Below are 22,536 nucleotides of genomic sequence, written 5' to 3' on the forward strand. Positions count from 1 at the left end.
CTGGATACAGAAGTGATTGAAAAGCAGCATCTTAAAGCATCTCCACTGTTTCTCCCACGTCTCTGGCTTATCCTGTCACACACACAGACACACAGACACACAGACACACAGACACACAGACAGACAGACAGACAGACAGACAGACAGACAGACAGACAGACAGACAGACAGACAGACAGACAGACAGACGGACAGACGGACAGACGGACAGACAGGGGGAGAGACAGACAGACAGACAGACAGAGACAGACAGAGACAGACAGAGACAGACAGACAGACAGACAGACAGACAGACAGACAGACAGACAGACAGACAGACAGACAGACAGACAGACAGGGGAGAGACAGGGGGAGAGACAGGGGAGAGACAGGCAGACAGACAGACAGACACACACAGAGAGAGAGGGAGAATCATTGTTAAAACTTCCACTGGTTCATATAACCCCCCCTCTCCTTACCTGTTGTATCTTGTACTTCTGCATGAAGGGAAGGAACTGAAACACGAAACCAGGTAGACAAAACAGGAAGTAGATGGCCTCATGGACGATGAGAGAACCCCAGGTGGCGATCTGGAATTTAGTGTAGTTCTCATTCACATACCTGGTGGACAGAGATCAACCAATCAATCCATCAGAGAGTCTAACAATAACTCTCTGTCTGTCTGTCTGTCTGTCTGTCTGTCTGTCTGTCTGTCTGTCTGTCTCGTCTGTCTGTCTGTCTGTCTGTCTGTCTGTCTGTCTGTCTGTCTGTCTCTCCCCTGTCTGTCTGTCTGTCTCTCCCCCTGTCTGTCTCTCCCCTGTCTGTCTCTCCCCTGTCTGTCTGTCTGTCTGTCTGTCTCTCCCCCTGTCTGTCTCTCCCCCTGTCTGTCTGTCTGTCTGTCCGTCTGTCTGTCCGGAACGTTGTGTAGTCAGCTCGTCAGCCAGTCATTGTAGTCAGTAGTATTATTAACAGTAACAGTATTATATTAGTAGTAGTATTACTCCCAGGCTGTGGTGAAGGCTGCAGGGGGTTGTCAGGTCAAACTGTAGTAGTGTAGTAGGAGTAATTAATAGTAGTTAGTAGTTGTAGTATAGAAGCAGTAGTATAGCAGTAATAATAGTAGTAGTAGTAGTAGTATTATATTAGTAGTAGTAGTATAGGCATAGCAGTATAGCAGTAGTATAGTAATAGTATAGTAGTAGTAGTAGTAGTAGTATAGGCATAGCAGTATAGCTGTGGTATAGCAGTAGTAATAGTATAGTAGTAGTAGGAGCATAGCCCAGCAACAGCACAGCCGCAGCAACAGCAACGCAGCAACCACAGCAGCAGCAACAGCGACAGCAGCACCACAGCAGCAGCAACAGCACAGCAGCACCACAGCGGCAGCAACAGCACAGCAGCAGCAACAGCACAGCAGCAAAGCAGCTGCAACAGCACAGCAGCAGCAGCACAGCAACAGCAACAGCACAGCAGCAACCGCACAGGGCATAGCGCAGAAACAGAACAGCGGCAACAGCACAGCAGTTGCTCACAGCAGCAGCAGCACAGCCGCAGCAACAGCGCTGACACAGCAGCAGCACAGCACAGCGGCAACAGCACAGCAGCAGCAACAGCCAGCAGCGGCCAGCACAGCAGCAGCAACAGCACAGCAGCAGCAGCAGCGAGCGCACGCGCAGCAGCATAGCGCAGCAGCACAGCGCGGCGCGCGCGACAGCAACAGCACAGCAGCACCAGCACAGAGCACAGCAGCAGCAGCAACAGCACAGCAGCAGCAGATGAGCACAGCAGCCGCAACAGCACAGCAGCAGCACAGGAGAAGCCCAGCAGCAGCATTGCAGCAGAAACAGATAGCAGCAGCACAAGCTAGCAGCAACAACAGCATAGCAGCAGTAACAGCGAAGCTGGCTGCAGCATAGCAGCAGTAACATAGCAGTGGCAACAGCACAGCAGCACCAGCACAGGGCACAGCAGCAACAACAGCACAGAGCAGCAACAGCACAGTGGCAGCAGCACAGCAGCAGCAGCAACACAGCAGCAGCAGCAGCAGCAGCACAGCAGCACCAGCACAGGAGCATAGCAGCAGCAGCACAGCAGCACCAGCAAGAGACAGCAGCAGCAACACCACAGCAGCAACAGCACAGCAGCAGCAGCACCAGCCGCAGCACTGCAGCAGTACAGCAGCAGTACAGGAGCAGTAGTAGTAATATTAATAGTAGTAGTAGTAGTATAGTATTATTATAGTCCTAGTATGGTATTATCAGTAATAGTATAGTAGTTTAGTAGTAGTACAGTAGTATATGGGTAGTAGTATAGTAGTAGTACAGCAGTAAATTGGTAGCATAGTAGTAGTATTATAGAAGTGGTGCAGTAGTGCAGTAGTAGTATTATAGTAATAGTATATTAGTATTGTAGTAATAGTATAGTAGTTGTAAAGTAGTAGTATAGCAGTAGTACAGTAGTGTAGTAGTAGCATAAAAGTTTAGTAATAGTATATTAGTATTAAAGTAGTACAGTAGTAGTATATTAGTAGTAATAGTATAGTAGTGTTATAGTAGTACAGTAGTAGTATATTAGTGGTGTTATAGCAATAGTATAGTAGTAGTACACTAATAGTATAGTAGTAGTATAGTAATAGTATGGTAGTATTTTAGAAGTTTAGCAGTAGTACAGTAGTAGTAGTATAGTATGGTTAACAGTATAGTAATATTACCCCCAGGCGTATTGTAGTGAAGGCTGAAGAGGGCTGTATAGTAGTAGTACAGTAGCAGTAGTATAGTATAGTAACAGTATACTAATATTACCCCCAGGCGTATTGTAGTAGTACACTAATAGTATAGTAGTAGTACAGTAATAGTATAGTAGTAGTATAGAAGTTTAGCAGTAGTACAGTAGTAGTAGTATAGTATTGTATCAGTATTGTATTATTACCCCAGGCGTATTGTAGTGAAGGCTGAAGAGGGTTGTATAGTAGTAGTAGTACAGTAGTAGTAGTATAGTATTGTAACAGTATTGTATTATTACCCCAGGCGTATTGTAGTGAAGGCTGAAGAGGGTTGTATAGTAGTAGTACAGTAGTAGTACAGTCGTAGTAGTATAGTATTGTAACAGTATAGTAATATTACCCCCAGGTGTATTGTAGTGAAGGCTGAAGAGGGTTGTACAGTAGTAGTACAGTAGTAGTACAGTACAATAGTAGTAGTACAGTAGTAGTAGTATAGTATTGAAACAGTATAGTAATATTACCCCCAGGCGTATTGTAGTGAAGGCTGAAGAGGGTTGTATAGTAGTAGTAGTACAGTAGTAGTATAGTAGTAGTATAGAAGTTTAGCAGTAGTACAGCAGTAGTAGTATAGTATAGTAACAGTATAGTAATATTACCCCCAGGCGTATTGTAGTGAAGGCTGAAGAGGGTTGTATAGTAGTAGTAGTACAGTAGTAGTACAGTAGTAGTAGTATAGTATAGTAACAGTATAGTAATATTACCCCCAGGCGTATTGTAGTGAAGGCTGAAGAGGGTTGTATAGTAGTTGTAGTACAGTAGTAGTACAGTAGTAGTAGTATACTATAGTATTGTAACAGTATTGTAATCTTACCCCCAGACGTATTGTAGTGAAGGCTGAAGAGGGTTGTATAGTAGTAGTAGTACAGTAGTAGTAGTATAGTATTGTAACAGTATAGTAATATTACCCCCAGGCGTATTGTAGTGAAGGCTGAAGAGGGTTGTATAGTAGTAGTAGTACAGTAGTAGTACAGTAGTAGTAGTATAGTATTGTAACAGTATTGTAATATTACCCCCAGACGTATTGTAGTGAAGGCTGAAGAGGGTTGTATAGTAGTAGTAGTACAGTAGTAGTAGTATAGTATTGTAACAGTATAGTAATATTACCCCCAGGCGTATTGTAGTGAAGGCTGAAGAGGGTTGTATAGTAGTAGTAGTACAGTAGTAGTACAGTAGTAGTAGTATAGTATTGTAACAGTATTGTAATATTACCCCCAGACGTATTGTAGTGAAGGCTGAAGAGGGTTGTATAGTAGTAGTAGTACAGTAGTAGTACAGTAGTAGTAGTATAGTATAGTAACAGTATAGTAATATTACCCCCAGGCGTATTGTAGTGAAGGCTGAAGAGGGTTGTATAGTAGTTGTAGTACAGTAGTAGTACAGTAGTAGTAGTATAGTATTGTAACAGTATTGTAATATTACCCCCAGGCGTATTGTAGTGAAGGCTGAAGAGGGTTGTATAGTAGTAGTACAGTACAGTAGTAGTACAGTAGTAGTAGTATAGTATTGTAACAGTATAGTAATATTACCCCCAGGCGTATTGTAGTGAAGGCTGAAGAGGGTTGTATAGTAGTAGTACAGTACAGTAGTAGTACAGTAGTAGTAGTATAGTATTGTAACAGTATTGTAATATTACCCCCAGGCGTATTGTAGTGAAGGCTGAAGAGGGTTGTATAGTAGTAGTAGTACAGTAGTAGTAGTATAGTATAGTAACAGTATAGTAATATTACCCCCAGGCGTATTGTAGTGAAGGCTGAAGAGGGTTGTATAGTAGTAGTAGTACAGTAGTAGTACAGTAGTAGTAGTATAGTATTGTAACAGTATTGTAATATTACCCCCAGGCGTATTGTAGTGAAGGCTGAAGAGGGTTGTATAGTAGTAGTAGTACAGTAGTAGTACAGTAGTAGTAGTATAGTATTGTAACAGTATAGTAATATTACCCCCAGGCGTATTGTAGTGAAGGCTGAAGAGGGTTGTATAGTAGTAGTAGTACAGTAGTAGTACAGTAGTAGTAGTATAGTATTGTAACAGTATTGTAATATTACCCCCAGGCGTATTGTAGTGAAGGCTGAAGAGGGTTGTATAGTAGTAGTAGTACAGTAGTAGTACAGTAGTAGTAGTATAGTATAGTAACAGTATTGTAATATTACCCCCAGGCGTATTGTAGTGAAGGCTGAAGAGGGTTGTCAGGTAAGACAGCATCAACATATTCCACGGCCAGGAAGGCTGAGGACAAGATGGTGGCCGTACTGTTCACCTCCATTCTGATTGGCTGGTGGGGATGGGCTGGGAGGAGACTGGACAACACTGAGAACACCCACACACACACACACACACACACACACACACACACACACACACACACACACACACTGCATAGCCATTAATCAAATAACTACCATATAACAGAAATATACAGGGGGAAACCTCTGGTCTGAAATATACAGGGGGAAACCTCTGGTCTGAAATATACAGGGGGAAACCTCTGGTCTGAAATATACAGGGGGAAACCTCTGGTCTGAAATATACAGGGGGGAAACCTCTGGTCTGAAATATACAGGGGGAAACCTCTGGTCTGAAATATACAGGGGGGAAACCTCTGGTCTGAAATATACAGGGGGAAACCTCTGGTCTGACCAGGACATACAGTACCAGTCAAACGTTTTGACCCACCTACTCCTTCAAGGGTTTTTATTTTATTTTTACTATTTTCTACATTGTAAAATAATAGTGAAGACATCAAAACTATGAAATAACACATATGGAATCATGTAGTAAATATATTTTATATTTGAGATTCTTCAAAGTAGCCACCCTTTGCCTTGATGACAGCTTTGTAAACTCTTCGCATTCTCTCAACCAGCTTCACCTGGAATGCTTTTCCAACAGTCTTGAAGGAGTTCCCACATATGCTGAGCACTTGTTGGCTGCTTTTCCTTCACTCTGCGGTCCGACTCATCCCAAACCATCTCAATTGGGCTGAGGTCAGGTGATTGTGGAGGCCAGGTCATCTGATGCAGCACTCCATCACTCTCCTTCTTGGTCAAATAGCCCTTACACAGCCTGGAGGTGTGTTGGGTCATTGTCCTGTTGAAAAACAAATGATAGTCCCACTAAGCGCAAACCAGATGGGATGGCGTATCGCTGCAGAATGCTGTGGTAGACATGCTGGTTAAGTGTGCCTTGAATTCTAAATAAATCACTGACAGTGTCACCAGCAAAGCACCCCCACACCATAACACCTCCTCCTCCTCCATGCTTCACGGTGGGAACCACACATGCAGAGATCATCCGTTCACCTACTCTGCGTCCCACAAAGACACGGCGGTTGGAACCAAAAATCTCCAATTTGGACTCATCAGACCAAAGGACAGATTTCCACCAGTTTAATGTCCATTGCTCGTGTTTCTTGGCCCAAGCAAGTCTCTTCTTCTTATTGTTGTCCTTTAGTAGTGGTTTCTTTGCAGAAATTCGACCATGAAGGCCTGATTCACACAGTCTCCTGTCAACAGTTGTTGTTGAGATGTGTCTGTTACTTGAACTCTGTGAAGCATTTATTTGGGCTGAAATCTGAGGCTGGTAACTCTAATGAACTGATCCACTGCAGCAGAGGAAACTCTGGGTCTTCCTTTCCTGTGGCGGTCCTCATGAGAGCCAGTTTCATCATAGCGCTTCATGTCTTAAAGAAATGATGGACTGTCGTTTCTCTTTGCTTATTTGAGCTGTTCTTGCCATAATATGGACTTGGTCTTTTACCAAATAGGGCAATCTTCTGTATACCCCCCCTACCTTGTCACAACACAATTGAATACCTCAAACGCATTAATAATGAAAAAAAATCCACAAATTAAGTTTTAACAAGGAACACCTGTGAAATGCATTCCAGGTGACTGCCTCGTAAAGCTGGTTGAGAGAATGCCAAGAGTGTGCAAAGCTGTCATCAAGTGAAAGGGTAGCTACTTTGAAGAATCTAAAATAAATTTTAAAAATATATATATATTTTTTTAAACAATAAGAGAAGGGAATTTTATAACATACTGCAAAAAAATAAAATGACAAGAAATAAAAAGAAGATAACAGATGAAAACAACAATTATAAAAGGAAAAGGATTCATGTATACAGATTGACAATGAGAAAAATAAAATAAAAAATACTTTAATAATATAATAATAAATATAATATAATATATAATATAATAATAATAAAAATACTTTCAAGAATCTCAAATAAAAAAATATATAGATATATAGATTTTTTTTAACAATAAGAGAAGGGAATTTTATAACATACAATGAGAAAGCCTATATCAGGATAAGTGATCACCAGTATGGAATATGACTGCTAGCACAACTCGATCGATACTGGACCAGATCTATTATTATATTATCGAGCTGTTACAGACTCACAGTCCTTATGTCCATTAAACAAGTCTGATTTAACTGCGATTGTTAGTATAGAAGAAGAAAAAAAAAATGTCAGTAAACGTTTACAATCCTCACTAGATGTTATAGAAATATTCAATTTGCCGCTTTACAGGAGTGTTTAAAAAAAAAAAAAAAACTCTTTCACACCGACTTTCTCTTTACCTTCGTGCGTTTGTCTGATCGTTGGCTACTTTGTCTCGTTATTTGTCCGTGTGAACAACAATATAACACTGCACGTATACATTTATAAAGGTTTACAGTACAGTACCATATCTCTGACCCATTTAACACTCGGTATTAAGCCCCTATCTAGTATTAAACGGCAAAAAAGCTACTGCTGCGTTAGAATATAATAACAAAAGTTTGGTTATTGATTAGATTTAAAGAAGATAATGAATATAATATGTTAGTATATTACCTTGATGCGGCTGCGGGTCCGTCTACCTGAACCAAGAGGCTGCCGTGCGGCGTCAAATACACTATTATCTACGAGCCTGATTGGACGGAAGGGGAGAGGAGACCGACGTCACGGGGGCCGAGCCAGCGCTCTGATTGGCCCAAGGGGAATGGAGTGATGATAGTGAGACTCGGAGTTACCTAAAAGCAACGACCAATCAGCGAGCAGCAGGGCTTTCATAACGTCAGAGCGTTATACAGACGGTAGGTGGAGAGACGGGATGGGGTGTTGGGTAAAACAGCAAACTTTACAAAGAGGAACCAGAGGTGTTCATTGGTCGCTCTGTCCCCCTCCAGGGAGAACAGGGGACGTCCGTTATTGGACCAGACCCATGACGCAGCACATGTTGGTTCTAACCCAGCAGTAACCTACCTGATGCAGCACATGTTGGTTCTAACCCAGCAGTAACCTACCTGATGCAGCACATGTTGGTTCTAACCCAGCAGTAACATACCTGATGCAGCACATGTTGGTTCTAACCCAGCAGTAATACACCTGATGCAGCACATGTTGGTTCTAACCCAGCAGTAACCTACCTGATGCAGCACATGTTGGTTCTAACCCAGCAGTAACCTACCTGATGCAGCACATGTTGGTTCTAACCCAGCAGTAACCTACCTGATGCAGCACATGTTGGTTCTAACCCAGCAGTAACCTACCTGATGCAGCACATGTTGGTTCTAACCCAGCAGTAATCTACCTGATGCAGCACATGTTGGTTCTAACCCAGCATTAACCTACCTGATGCAGCACATGTTGGTTCAAAAAACAACTGGTGGTGTTCTGATCCAAACTCATTTATTCTGTCAGGACAAAAACATCTAGTGGTGTTCTGATCCAAACTCATTTATTCTGTCAGGACAAAACAACTGGTGTTCTGATCCAAACTCATTTATTCTGTCAGGACAAAAACATCTAGTGGTGTTCTGATCCAAACTCATTTATTCTGTCAGGACAAAACAACTGGTGTTCTGATCCAAACTCATTTATTCTGTCAGGACAAAACAACTGGTGGTGTTCTGATCCAAACTCATTTATTCTGTCAGGACAAAAACAACTGGTGGTGTTCTGATCCAAACTCATTTATTCTGTCAGGACAAAACAACTGGTGTTCTGATCCAAACTCATTTATTCTGTCAGGACAAAAACATCTAGTGGTGTTCTGATCCAAACTCATTTATTCTGTCAGGACAAAACAACTGGTGTTCTGATCCAAACTCATTTATTCTGTCAGGACAAAACAACAACAAACTCAGAAATATTTACACAAGTCAACAAGAAAACTAAGATGGTGTCCAGAAGAGAGAGAGAGAGTGTGTGTGTGTGTGTGTGTGTGTGTGTGTGTGTGTGTGTGTGTGTGTGTGTGTGTGTGTGTGTGTGTGTGTGTGTGTGTGTGTGTGTGTGTGTGTGTGGTGTGTGTGTGTGTGGTGTGTGTGTTAGGTCTGTTTGAGTGGTGCAGCGGGTAGGATAGCTGAGGCCTGTTCTAGGAAGGCCAGGGGTGTGTGTGTGTGTTAGCTCTGTTTGAGTGGTGCAGCGGGTAGGATAGCTGAGGCCTGTTCTAGGAAGGCCAGGGGTGTGTGTGTGTGTTAGCTCTGTTTGAGTGGTGCAGCGGGTAGGATAGCTGAGGCCTGTTCTAGGAAGGCCAGGGGTGTGTGTGTGTGTTAGCTCTGTTTGAGTGGTGCAGCGGGTAGGATAGCTGAGGCCTGTTCTAGGAAGGCCAGGGGTGTGTGTGTGTGTTAGCTCTGTTTGAGTGGTGCAGCGGGTAGGATAGCTGAGGCCTGTTCTAGGAAGGCCAGGGGTCCAGGTGGAGGGAGATCTGATGGTTTACGATGCTGGACACTGACATCCTCAAGAACCTACAGAGAGTACAGACAGACGTGTTATCGTGATGCTGGACCAGACGTGTTATCGTGATGCTGGACCAGACATTAACTACAGACAGACGTGTTATCGTGATGCTGGACCAGACATTAACTACAGACAGACGTGTTATCGTGATGCTGGACCAGACGTGTTATCGTGATGCTGGACCAGACATTAACTACAGACAGACGTGTTATCGTGATGCTGGACCAGACATTAACTACAGACAGACGTGTTATCGTGATGCTGGACCAGACGTGTTATCGTGATGCTGGACCAGACGTTAACTACAGACAGACGTGTTATCGTGATGCTGGACCAGACATTAACTACAGACAGACGTGTTATCGTGGTGCTGGACCAGACGTGTTATCGTGATGCTGGACCAGACATTAGCTACAGACAGACGTGTTATCGTGATGCTGGACCAGACATTAACTACAGACAGACGTGTTATCGTGATGCTGGACCAGACGTGTTATCGTGATGCTGGACCAGACATTAACTACAGACAGACGTGTTATCGTGATGCTGGACCAGACATTAACTACAGACAGACGTGTTATCGTGATGCTGGACCAGACATTAACTACAGACAGACGTGTTATCGTGATGCTGGACCAGACATTAACTACAGACAGACGTGTTATCGTGATGCTGGACCAGACGTGTTATCGTGATGCTGGACCAGACATTAGCTACAGACAGACGTGTTATCGTGATGCTGGACCAGACATTAACTACAGACAGACGTGTTATCGTGATGCTGGACCAGACATTAACTACAGACAGACGTGTTATCGTGATGCTGGACCAGACGTGTTATCATGATGCTGGACCAGACATTAACTACAGAACCTACAAACACGAGGAGGGGAGGACTGCTTCCTGGTCTAAAGGAGGAGGGGAGGACTCTGCTTCCTGGTCTAAAGGAGGAGGGGAGGACTCTGCTTCCTGGTCTAAAGGAGGAGGGGAGGACTCTGCTTCCTGGTCTAAAGGAGGAGGGGAGGACTCTGCTTCCTGGTCTAAAGGAGGAGGGGAGGACTCTGCTTCCTGGTCTAAAGGAGGAGGGGAGGACTCTGCTTCCTGGTCTAAAGGAGGAGGGGAGGACTCTGCTTCCTGGTCTAAAGGAGGAGGGGAGGACTCTGCTTCCTGGTCTAAAGGAGGAGGGGAGGACTCTGCTTCCTGGTCTAAAGGAGGAGGGGAGGACTCTGCTTCCTGGTCTAAAGGAGGAGGGGAGGACTCTGCTTCCTGGTCTAAAGGAGGAGGACGTACCTGCTGCCAGTGGTGCAGCTTAGACAGGTGTTTCTGAACAAGCAGCTCTTTCCTCTGGAGCTCATTACGCAGCTCAGATACATCCTGGAGAGGGGGAGAGAGAAGAGACAGGGGGGAGAGAGAAGAGAGAGGGGAGAGAGAAGAGAGAGGGGGAGACAAGAGAGAGGGGAGAGAGAAGAGAGATGGGGAGAGAAGAGAGAGGGGGAGAGAGAAGAGAGAGGGGGAGAGAGAGAGAAGAGACAGGGGGAGAGAGAAGAGAGAGGAGGAGAGAGAAGAGAGAGGGGGAGAGAGAAGAGAGAGGGGGAGAGAGAAGAGAGAGGGGGAGAGAGAAGAGAGAGGGGGAGACAAGAGAGAGAAGAGGGAGGGGGAGAGAAGAGGGAGGGGGAGAGAAGAGAGAGAAGAGAGAGAAGAGAGAGGGGGAGAGAAGAGAGAGGGGAGAGAAGAGAGAGGGGGAGAGAAGAGAGAGGGGGAGAGAAGAGAGAGGGGGAGAGAGAAGAGAGAGGGGGAGAGAGAAGAGAGAGGGGGAGAGAGAAGAGAGAGGGGGAGAGAAGAGAGATGGACTAGCTGTTAATAGCAGTGGGTAGCCAGAATATCACCATACTGGTTAAGCCCCCCCATACATAGAGCTCCAGGGTGAATTCCCCCCCCTAGGTACAGATCTAAGACCAGCTTCCCCTCCCCCAATCCTAACATTAACCATTAGTGGGGGGGGAAAATAACACTGACCCAAGATCAGCATCTAGTGGCGACTTCACCCTAATCCATATAGAGAGCCATCAAATTCTACAACCCAGTTCCACTGGTTTTTCCCCTCTAATCAGGGACTGGATTAGACCTGGGTCACCAGGTGGGTGCTATCGAATGACCAAAGCTGGTAGGGTAAGAATTGAATAACCCCCTGGTATATACAGTATCACCTACCTCTTTGACCACCTGGTCGGGTTTCTGGACTGATAACTGAAGACGCTTCTGCAGGAAGAAACATTCAGTCTGTCTGGCGACATCCAGAAACTTCTGAATACATTGATCCACACCTGGGGAGACAGACAGGTTAGAGACAGACAGGTTAGAGACAGACAGGTTAGAGAGAGAGAGAGAGAGAAACAGACAGGTTAGAGAGAGAGAGAGAGAGAAACAGACAGGTTAGAGAGAGAGACAGACAGGTTAGAGACAGGTTAGAGAGAGACAGACATGCAAGCCAGTTAATTTTAGCTAGATAAACAATTACATTTTTTTTAATGAATGTGTTTCAAACTGTTTACAATGCAACTAGCTAACTGCCCCAAGGCTAGCCAACTCTCCTCCTCCTGAATTACTGAGTATGCAGGATTTTGCTACAGCCCTGCTGTAAAAAAACTGGACCCTGAATGGCTAAATCAGGTGTTAGAACAGGGCTGGAGCAAAACCATGCACACCCTGTCGCTATCCAGGAGGATGGTTGTTGGTCACCTAGGAGCTTGTCTGGGAATATGGTGCCCTTTTGGGTCGTAAACTTTACTGGGTCTCACCTGTCCGAATCTCCTCCTGGTCGGTTCCGTTCACGTAGTCTTGGCTCACTAGGGACGCAAAGCAAGCCTGCCGACACAAGACAACTGGTTAACAGTTCACTACTCAACACTGAGCTAGCTTCAGTAACGCCAGAGGTACATGTACTGAGCTAGCTTCAGTAACGCCACAGATACATTACTGAAGCTAGCTTCAGTAACGCCAGGCCAGATATACATGTACCTAGCTAGCTTCAGTAACGCCAAGCCAGAGATACATGTACTTAGCTAGCTTCAGTAACACCAGGCCAGAGATACATGTACTTAGCTAGCTTCAGTAACGCCAGGCCAGAGATACATGTACTTAGCTAGCTTCAGTAACGCCAGGCCAGAGATACATGTACTTAGCTAGCTTCAGTAACACCAGGCCTGAGATACATGTACTTAGCTAGCTTCAGTAACACCAGGCCTGAGATACATGTACCTAGCTAGCTTCAGTAACGCCAGGCCAGAGATACATGTACTCAGCTAGCTTCAGTAACGCCAGGCCATAGATACATGTACTTAGCTAGCTTCAGTAACGCCAGGCCAGAGATACATGTACTCAGCTAGCTTCAGTAACGCCAGGCCAGAGATACATGTACTCAGCTAGCTTCAGTAACACCAGGCCAGAGATACATGTACTCAGCTAGCTTCAGTAACGCCAGGCCTGCGATACATGTACCTAGCTAGCTTCAGTAACGCCAGGCCAGAGATACATGTACTTAGCTAGCTTCAGTAACGCCAGGCCATAGATACATGTACTTAGCTAGCTTCAGTAACGCCAGGCCAGAGATACATGTACTCAGCTAGCTTCAGTAACGCCAGGCCAGAGATACATGTACTCAGCTAGCTTCAGTAACACCAGGCCAGAGATACATGTACTCAGCTAGCTTCAGTAACGCCAGGCCTGCGATACATGTACCTAGCTAGCTTCAGTAACGCCAGGCCAGAGGTACATGTACTCAGCTAGCTTCAGTAACGCCAGGCCAGAGATACATGTACTCAGCTAGCTTCAGTAACACCAGGCCAGAGATACATGTACTCAGCTAGCTTCAGTAACGCCAGGCCTGCGATACATGTACCTAGCTAGCTTCAGTAACGCCAGGCCAGAGATACATGTACTCAGCTAGCTTCAGTAACGCCAGGCCATAGATACATGTACTTAGCTAGCTTCAGTAACGCCAGGCCAGAGATACATGTACCTAGCTAGCTTCAGTAACGCCAGGCCAGAGATACATGTACCTAGCTAGCTTCAGTAACGCCAGGCCAGGTGTTTGATGCCATTCGCTCTGTTCCAGACATTATAATGAGCTGTTGTCCCCTCAGCAGACTACACTGCTCTGCACAACAACAACAATGTTAGCTAGCTAACTACTAGCTGGCTTCGGTAACGCTAGACAAGTCCAAAGGCTATGCTTCATTTAGGTAGCTAGTATCATTACGTTAGTTATACCACGGCTGGCTAGTATCATTACGTTAGCTATACCACGGCTAGCTAGGCTAGCTAGTATCATTACGTTAGCTATACCACGGCTAGCTAGTATCATTACGTTAGCTATACCACGGCTGGCTAGTATCATTACGTTAGCTATACCACGGCTAGCTAGTATCATAACGTTTGCTATACCACGGCTAGCTAGGATCATTACGTTAGCTATACCACGGCTAGCTAGTATCATAACGTTTGCTATACCACGGCTAGCTAGTATCATTACGTTAGCTATACCACGGCTAGCTAGTATCATTACGTTAGCTATACCACGGCTAGCTAGTATCATTACGTTAGCTATACCACGGCTAGCTAGTATCATTACGTTAGCTATACCACGGCTAGCTAGTATCATTACGTTAGCTATACCACGGCTAGCTAGTATCATTACGTTAGCTATACCACGGCTAACTAGTATCATTACGTTAGCTATACCACGGCTAGCTAGTATCATTACGTTAGCTATACCACGGCTAGCTAGTATCATTACGTTAGCTATACCACGGCTAGCTAGTATCATTACGTTAGCTATACCACGGCTAGCTAGTATCATTACGTTAGCTATACCACGGCTAACTAGTATCATTACGTTTGCTATACAACGGCTAGCTAGTACATACGTTAGCTATACCACGGCTGGCTAATATCATTACGTTAGCTATACCACGGCTAGCTAGTATCATTACGTTAGCTATACCACGGCTAGCTAGTATCATTACGTTAGCTATACCACGGCTAGCTAGTATCATTACGTTAGCTATACCACGGCTAGCTAGTATCATTACGTTAGCTATACCACGGCTAACTAGTATCATTACGTTTGCTATACCACGGCTAGCTAGTACCATTACGTTAGCTATACCACGGCTGGCTAATATCATTACGTTAGCTATACCACGGCTAGCTAGTATCATTACGTTAGCTATACCACGGCTAGCTAGTATCATTACGTTAGCTATACCACGGCTAGCTAGGCTGGCTAGTATCATTACATTAGCTATACCACGGCTAGCTATGGCTAACTAGCGTCCACCAGGACAGTGGAGTTGTCGCTCTCGTACCTCGAAAGAAGCCTCCAGGTCGTCTACTAGAGTGTTGGGGCCCTGGACCCTGTTCCCTGGAGCTCCAGACAGTAGTCCCGGCTGACCCGGGCCGCCGACAGGGTGAGGACCAGCAGACTGCTGGCCAGGGAACATCCCGCTGCCCATGGAGGAAGACATCTTGGATGGTTGTTTGTACCAGTCGGTGAGGCCGCTGCTCGCAGTGCGCAGGACATGCCACGAATTTTATAGATTCTACTAAATGACTAAATAAAAAAGTTTGATTCAAATAAATGGTTTGCAATTAAAATAAATGTGTCATTTACATGCAGTTATAACAATACACATTGACCCCCCCCAAAACATTGTTTTATTTGTGTTTTATTTAAATGACATGTAAATATTGGCAATAATAATATTTTATTGTTTTTGTGTGCAGAAGTGCATATCAAAATCAGCATTTGAGTTTCTCCCACAACTACTGAACAGAGAGAGGTTGGTTTACTGACTGTCGCTGAAGACGAGTTTTTACCCTACGTAAGCAACGCAAGAACGCTACGCAAAATGACTATCCTGCGTTCTTGCATCCGGTTATAAATCACAAGGCTGCGTAGTTTTGTTACGCAACAACATTTTGCATAGCTACTTGTAGTTACCGTTCCAAAATAAGATTGCAGTCGACTGTGGTATTTTTTGGAAGCAGTAATTGCAGAATAACTCCAGTAAAAATGTACTTATTTTGGATGCAGTTACACTGCACTCTGACTGCAATCTTTTTTTTTTGTAAGGGTAGGATACGATATACTTTGTCCATTTACATGAAAATTCAGTTTCTCAATGCATAGGTATGTAGGCTATAAACTAGGCCAGAGAGGAAATTAGTTACATGTCCTGTTGCAGGGGCACGGGGTTGGAAATGTCCTCTTCAGCCCCTCTCTATGCACAACAGGCTACTACCAGATAACTCAGAATACATCCCAAATGGCATCCTACTCCTTATATAGTGCACTACTTTTGACCAGTCCAATGGGTAGTGGACAAAAAGGGCCTATTCCTATATATATATATATATATATATATATATATATAGTGCACTACTTTTCACCGGTCCTGTGGGTAGTGCACTACTTTTGACCAGACTCCTATGGGTAGGGAATAAGGTGCTATTTGGGAAGCAGTCTGTGATTCTACACAGTACCACAGTCTCTGTCTCTACAGAATAATCCTTCTCCAGCCAGCTCAGTGTGTGTAGGTGTGGTGTGTGTGTGTGTGTCTTCAGTCTTGGTTAGCCAGTCCAGCAGCGAACTCTACCAGTGTTCGTGTCGGTCGCCCAGACATTCCTTTCTTCAGGTAGGGAACCTGGACAGAGACAAACAAAGAGAAAAGTGTATTGTTAAATGTCCAACAGGACAACAGACAGTGTCTCTCAGCAATCAAACCCTTCAGCCTGACAGAACAGAAGGGGGTTGTGATCATCATAGTGTTCTAGAACTAACAGAAGGGGGTTGTGATCATCATAGTGTTCTAGAACTAACAGAAGGGGGTTGTGATCATCATAGTGTTCTAGAACTAACAGAAGGGGTTGTGATCATCATAGTGTTCTAGAACTAACAGAAGGGGTTGTGATCATCATAGTGTTCTAGAACTAACAGAAGGGGTTGTGGTCATCATAGTGTTCTAGAACTAACAGAAGGGGTTGTGATCATCATAGTGTTCTAGAACTAACAGAAGGGGTTGTGATCATCATAGTGTTCTAGAACTAACAGAAGGGGTTGTGATCGATGTGCCATTCTGATCATGCGCGCCGCGACCGTCATAGCTAGTTCATTAGCTAGCCAGTAACTCCTCCAGTATGTGTTGATGTGTTGTAGCTAGTTTGTAAGCTAAGCTAGCCACTGTAGCTAGCCAGTAACTCCTCCAGTATGTGTTGATGTGTTGTAGCTAGTTCGTAAGCTAAGCTAGCCACTGTAGCTAGCCAGTAACTCCTCCAGTATGTGTTGATGTGATGTAGCTAGTTCGTAAGCTAAGCTAGCCACTGTAGCTAGCCAGTAACTCCTCCAGTATGTGTTGACGGGTCGTAGCTAGTTCGTAAGCTAAGCTAGCCACTGTAGCTAGCCAGTAACCCCTCCAGTATGTGTTGTAGCTAGTTCGTACGCTAAGCTAGGCACTGTAGCTAGCCAGTAACTCCTCCAGTATGTGTTGATGTGTCGTAGCTAGTTCGTAAGCTAAGCTAGCCACTGTAGCTAGCCAGTAACTCCTCCAGTATGTGTTGATGTGTTGTAGCTAGTTCGTAAGCTAAGCTAGCCACTGTAGCTAGCCAGTAACTCCTCCAGTATGTGTTGATGTGTCGTAGCTAGTTCGTAAGCTAAGCTAGCCACTGTAGCTAGCCAGTAACTCCTCCAGTATGTGTTGATGTGATGTAGCTAGTTCGTAAGCTAAGCTAGCCACTGTAGCTAGCCAGTAACTCCTCCAGTATGTGTTGATGTGTCGTAGCTAGTTCGTAAGCTAAGCTAGCCACTGTAGCTAGCCAGTAACTCCTCCAGTATGTGTTGATGTGATGTAGCTAGTTCGTAAGCTAAGCTAGCCACTGTAGCTAGCCAGTAACTCCTCCAGTATGTGTTGATGTGTCGTAGCTAGTTCGTAAGCTAAGCTAGCCACTGTAGCTAGCCAGTAACTCCTCCAGTATGTGTTGATGTGATGTAGCTAGTTCGTAAGCTAAGCTAGCCACTGTAGCTAGCCAGTAACTCCTCCAGTATGTGTTGATGTGTTGTAGCTAGTTCGTAAGCTAAGCTAGCCAGTAACTCCTCCAGTATGTGTTGATGTGTCGTAGCTAGTTCGTAAGCTAAGCTAGCCAGTAACTCCTCCAGTATGTGTTGATGTGTCGTAGCTAGTTCGTAAGCTAAGCTAGCCACTGTAGCTAGCCAGTAACTCCTCCAGTATGTGTTGATGTGATGTAGCTAGTTCGTAAGCTAAGCTAGCCAGTAACTCCTCCAGTATGTGTTGATGTGTCGTAGCTAGTTCGTAAGCTAAGCTAGCCACTGTAGCTAGCCAGTAACTCCTCCAGTATGTGTTGATGTGTTGTAGCTAGTTCGTAAGCTAAGCTAGCCACTGTAGCTAGCCAGTAACTCCTCCAGTATGTGTTGATGTGTCGTAGCTAGTTCGTAAGCTAAGCTAGCCACTGTAGCTAGCCAGTAACTCCTCCAGTATGTGTTGATGTGATGTAGCTAGTTCGTAAGCTAAGCTAGCCACTGTAGCTAGCCAGTAACTCCTCCAGTATGTGTTGATGTGTCGTAGCTAGTTCGTAAGCTAAGCTAGCCACTGTAGCTAGCCAGTAACTCCTCCAGTATGTGTTGATGTGATGTAGCTAGTTCGTAAGCTAAGCTAGCCACTGTAGCTAGCCAGTAACTCCTCCAGTATGTGTTGATGTGTTGTAGCTAGTTCGTAAGCTAAGCTAGCCAGTAACTCCTCCAGTATGTGTTGATGTGTCGTAGCTAGTTCGTAAGCTAAGCTAGCCACTGTAGCTAGCCAGTAACTCCTCCAGTATGTGTTGATGTGATGTAGCTAGTTCAGTAAGCTAAGCTAGCCACTGTAGCTAGCCAGTAACTCCTCCAGTATGTGTTGATGTGTCGTAGCTAGTTCGTAAGCTAAGCTAGCCACTGTAGCTAGCCAGTAACTCCTCCAGTATGTGTTGATGTGATGTAGCTAGTTCGTAAGCTAAGCTAGCCACTGTAGCTAGCCAGTAACTCCTCCAGTATGTGTTGATGTGTTGTAGCTAGTTCGTAAGCTAAGCTAGCCAGTAACTCCTCCAGTATGTGTTGATGTGTCGTAGCTAGTTCGTAAGCTAAGCTAGCCACTGTAGCTAGCCAGTAACTCCTCCAGTATGTGTTGATGTGTTGTAGCTAGTTCGTAAGCTAAGCTAGCCACTGTAGCTAGCCAGTAACTCCTCCAGTATGTGTTGATGTGTCGTAGCTAGTTCGTAAGCTAAGCTAGCCACTGTAGCTAGCCAGTAACTCCTCCAGTATGTGTTGATGTGTTGTAGCTAGTTCGTAAGCTAAGCTAGCCACTGTAGCTAGCCAGTAACTCCTCCAGTATGTGTTGATGTGTTGTAGCTAGTTCGTAAGCTAAGCTAGCCACTGTAGCTAGCCAGTAACTCCTCCAGTATGTGTTGATGTGATGTAGCTAGTTCGTAAGCTAAGCTAGCCACTGTAGCTAGCCAGTAACTCCTCCAGTATGTGTTGATGTGATGTAGCTAGTTCGTAAGCTAAGCTAGCCAGTAACTCCTCCAGTATGTGTTGATGTGTCGTAGCTAGTTCGTAAGCTAAGCTAGCCACTGTAGCTAGCCAGTAACTCCTCCAGTATGTGTTGATGTGTTGTAGCTAGTTCGTAAGCTAAGCTAGCCACTGTAGCTAGCCAGTAACTCCTCCAGTATGTGTTGATGTGTTGTAGCTAGTTCGTAAGCTAAGCTAGCCACTGTAGCTAGCCAGTAACTCCTCCAGTATGTGTTGATGTGTCGTAGCTAGTTCGTAAGCTAAGCTACAGGAAGCTGTAGAGGTCAATACGAAATGGCACTTCTGCAGCCAAATATCTTCTTCATTCATTTGTTTAAGTTTTTAAAGGATGAACTGACCTGGTGTGATGATGCATTGATCAGTTCTACAGTTTAAAGTCGTTATTTTAGCGTTCCCCCCCCCCCAAAGTCAACCTTTAAACTGTAGTGTTTTATGTTGTACATGTTTTAAGCTTTGTGTGCTGCCATTTTGGCCAGGTCCCTTTTGCAAAATATATTTAAATCTCAATGAGACGAACCTGGTCAAATCAATACAAAAAATCAAAACAGCTCTAAAATATCAATGTTTCAGAAGGCTGCCGTACCTCGTCCTTATTGGTCATCACCCCGGCGATGTCCAGGTGCGCCCAATGAGTGGCCGTCACAAACTCCCTCAGAAACGCTGCCGCCGTGCAGGCCCCGCCAGAACTACACACACACACACACACACACACACACACACACACACACACACACACACACACACACACACACACACACACACACACACACACACACACACACACACACACAGGTTAAGAAGATGGCATTAACACAGAAATTGTTTAGGGCTGTTTCTAGATGTTACCTGTGTGTGTGTGTGTGTGTGTGTGTGTGTGTTCTTACCGGCTGTACTTGCCGACGTTGTTGAGGTCAGCCAGCTGGCAGTCAGTGACCTGTCTGGTGTAATGCTGAAACAACGGCATCCTCCAGACCCGGTCTCCCGTTACCACACTGGCCTAACGCACAGAGAGAGAACATCACACTGGGTATGTAACCCTCCAGACCCCGTTACCACCCTGGGTATGTAACCCTCCAGACCCCGTTACCACCCTGGGTATGTAACCCTCCAGACCCCGTTACCACACTGGGTATGTAACCCTCCAGACCCCGTTACCACCCTGGGTATGTAACCCTCCAGACCCCGTTACCACCCTGGGTATGTAACCCTCCAGACCCCGTTACCACCCTGGGTATGTAACCCTCCAGACCCCGTTACCACCCTGGGTATGTAACCCTCCAGACCCCGTTACCACCCTGGGTATGTAACCCTCCAGACCCCGTTACCACCCTGGGTATGTAACCCTCCAGACCCTGTTACCACACTGGGTATGTAACCCTCCAGACCCCGTTATCACCCTGGGTATGTAACCCTCCAGACCCCGTTACCACCCTGGGTATGTAACCCTCCAGACCCCGTTACCACCCTGGGTATGTAACCCTCCAGACCCCGTTACCACCCTGGGTATGTAACCCTCCAGACCCCGTTACCACCCTGGGTATGTAACCCTCCAGACCCCGTTACCACCCTGGGTATGTAACCCTCCAGACCCCGTTACCACCCTGGGTATGTAACCCTCCAGACCCCGTTACCACCCTGGGTATGTAACCCTCCAGACCCCGTACCACCCTGGGTATGTAACCCTCCAGACCCCGTTACCACCCTGGGTATGTACCCCTCCAGACCCCGTTACCACCCTGGGTATGTAACCCTCCAGACCCCGTTACCACCCTGGGTATGTAACCCTCCAGACCCTGTTACCACCCTGGGTATGTAACCCTCCAGACCCCGTTACCACCCTGGGTATGTAACCCAACAGACCCCGTTACCACCCTGGGTATGTAACCCTCCAGACCCCGTTACCACCCTGGGTATGTAACCCTCCAGACCCTGTTACCACCCTGGGTATGTAGCCCTCCAGACCCCGTTACCACCCTGGGTATGTAACCCTCCAGACCCCGTTACCACCCTGGGTATGTAACCCTCCAGACCCCGTTACCACCCTGGGTATGTAACCCTCCAGACCCTGTTACCACCCTGGGTATGTAACCCTCCAGACCCCGTTACCACCCTGGGTATGTAACCCAACAGACCCTGTTACCACCCTGGGTATGTAACCCTCCAGACCCCGTTACCACCCTGGGTATGTAACCCTCCAGACCCTGTTACCACCCTGGGTATGTAGCCCTCCAGACCCCGTTACCACCCTGGGTATGTAACCCTCCAGACCCCGTTACCACCCTGGGTATGTAACCCTCCAGACCCCGTTACCACCCTGGGTATGTAACCCTCCAGACCCTGTTACCACCTTGGGTATGTAACCCTCCAGACCCTGTTACCACCCTGGGTATGTAACCCTCCAGACCCTGTTACCACCCTGGGTATGTAACCCTCCAGACCCCGTTACCACCCTGGGTATGTAACCCTCTAGACCCTGTTACCACCCTGGGTATGTAACCCTCCAGACCCTGTTACCACCCTGGGTATGTAACCCTCCAGACCCTGTTACCACCCTGGGTATGTAACCCTCCAGACCCCGTTACCACCCTGGGTATGTAACCCTCCAGACCCCGTTACCACCCTGGGTATGTAACCCTCCAGACCCCGTTACCACCCTGGGTATGTACCCCTCCAGACCCCGTTACCACCCTGGGTATGTACCCCTCCAGACCCCGTTACCACCCTGGGTATGTACCCCTCCAGACCCCGTTACCACCCTGGGTATGTACCCCTCCAGACCCCGTTACCACCCTGGGTATGTAACCCTCCAGACCCTGTTACCACCCTGGGTATGTAACCCTCCAGACCCCGTTACCACCCTGGGTATGTAACCCTCCAGACCCCGTTACCACCCTGGGTATGTAACCCTCCAGACCCCGTTACCACCCTGGGTATGTACCCCTCCAGACCCCGTTACCACCCTGGGTATGTAACCCTCCAGACCCCGTTACCACCCTGGGTATGTAACCCTCCAGACCCCGTTACCACCCTGGGTATGTAACCCTCCAGACCCCGTTACCACCCTGGGTATGTAACCCTCCAGACCCTGTTACCACCCTGGGTATGTAACCCTCCAGACCCCGTTACCACCCTGGGTATGTAACCCTCCAGACCCCGTTACCACCCTGGGTATGTAACCCTCCAGACCCCGTTACCACCCTGGGTATGTAACCCTCCAGACCCCGTTACCACCCTGGGTATGTAACCCTCCAGACCCCGTTACCACCCTGGGTATGTAACCCTCCAGACCCCGTTACCACCCTGGGTATGTAACCCTCCAGACCCCGTTACCACCCTGGGTATGTAACCCTCCAGACCCCGTTACCACCCTGGGTATGTAACCCTCCAGACCCCGCTACCACCCTGGGTGTGTAA

General features: G+C 46.3%; 3 protein-coding genes across 4 annotated transcripts in view; all 3 read right to left on the reverse strand.

Annotated features, from left to right (window-relative positions):
• The window catches only part of LOC123724028 (methylsterol monooxygenase 1), a 19,654-nt gene extending 11,900 nt beyond the window's left edge, over positions 1-7,754 (reverse strand). The window contains exons 1-4 of one of the 2 annotated variants that reach the window (XM_045712391.1): positions 7,602-7,754; positions 4,909-5,065; positions 459-600; positions 1-72 (exon numbers count right to left, since the gene is read on the reverse strand). The exon at positions 1-72 is cut by the window's left edge and continues 77 nt beyond it. In XM_045712391.1, coding sequence (XP_045568347.1) covers positions 1-72; positions 459-600; positions 4,909-5,021 — 327 coding nt within the window. In that variant the 5' untranslated portion in view covers positions 5,022-5,065; positions 7,602-7,754. Of the gene's footprint in view, positions 73-458; positions 601-4,908; positions 5,085-7,601 lie in introns of those variants that run through there. The other variant, XM_045712392.1, reaches the window with a different exon arrangement.
• Positions 7,755-8,465: 711 nt separating this feature from the next.
• Positions 8,466-15,068, reverse strand: LOC106595732 (mediator of RNA polymerase II transcription subunit 28). Its single transcript, XM_045712393.1, has 5 exons — positions 14,855-15,068; positions 12,287-12,353; positions 11,700-11,812; positions 10,779-10,862; positions 8,466-9,496 (listed from the first exon to the last, which is right to left on the reverse strand). The coding sequence occupies exons 1-5, from the start codon at positions 15,011-15,013 to the stop codon at positions 9,377-9,379; spliced, it is 543 nt and encodes a 180-aa protein (XP_045568349.1). The 5' UTR covers positions 15,014-15,068; the 3' UTR covers positions 8,466-9,376.
• A 130-nt stretch (positions 15,069-15,198) lies between these two features.
• The window catches only part of LOC106594829 (cytosol aminopeptidase), a 36,989-nt gene continuing 29,651 nt past the window's right edge, over positions 15,199-22,536 (reverse strand). Inside the window, exons 13-15 of the mRNA XM_045712390.1 lie at positions 20,007-20,119; positions 19,706-19,808; positions 15,199-16,192 (exon numbers count right to left, since the gene is read on the reverse strand). Coding sequence (XP_045568346.1) covers positions 16,109-16,192; positions 19,706-19,808; positions 20,007-20,119 — 300 coding nt within the window. The 3' untranslated portion in view covers positions 15,199-16,108. The remainder of the gene's footprint in view (positions 16,193-19,705; positions 19,809-20,006; positions 20,120-22,536) is intronic.

This window comes from Salmo salar, unplaced genomic scaffold (assembly GCF_905237065.1).
Source record: "Salmo salar unplaced genomic scaffold, Ssal_v3.1, whole genome shotgun sequence".
NCBI lineage: Eukaryota > Metazoa > Chordata > Actinopteri > Salmoniformes > Salmonidae > Salmo > Salmo salar.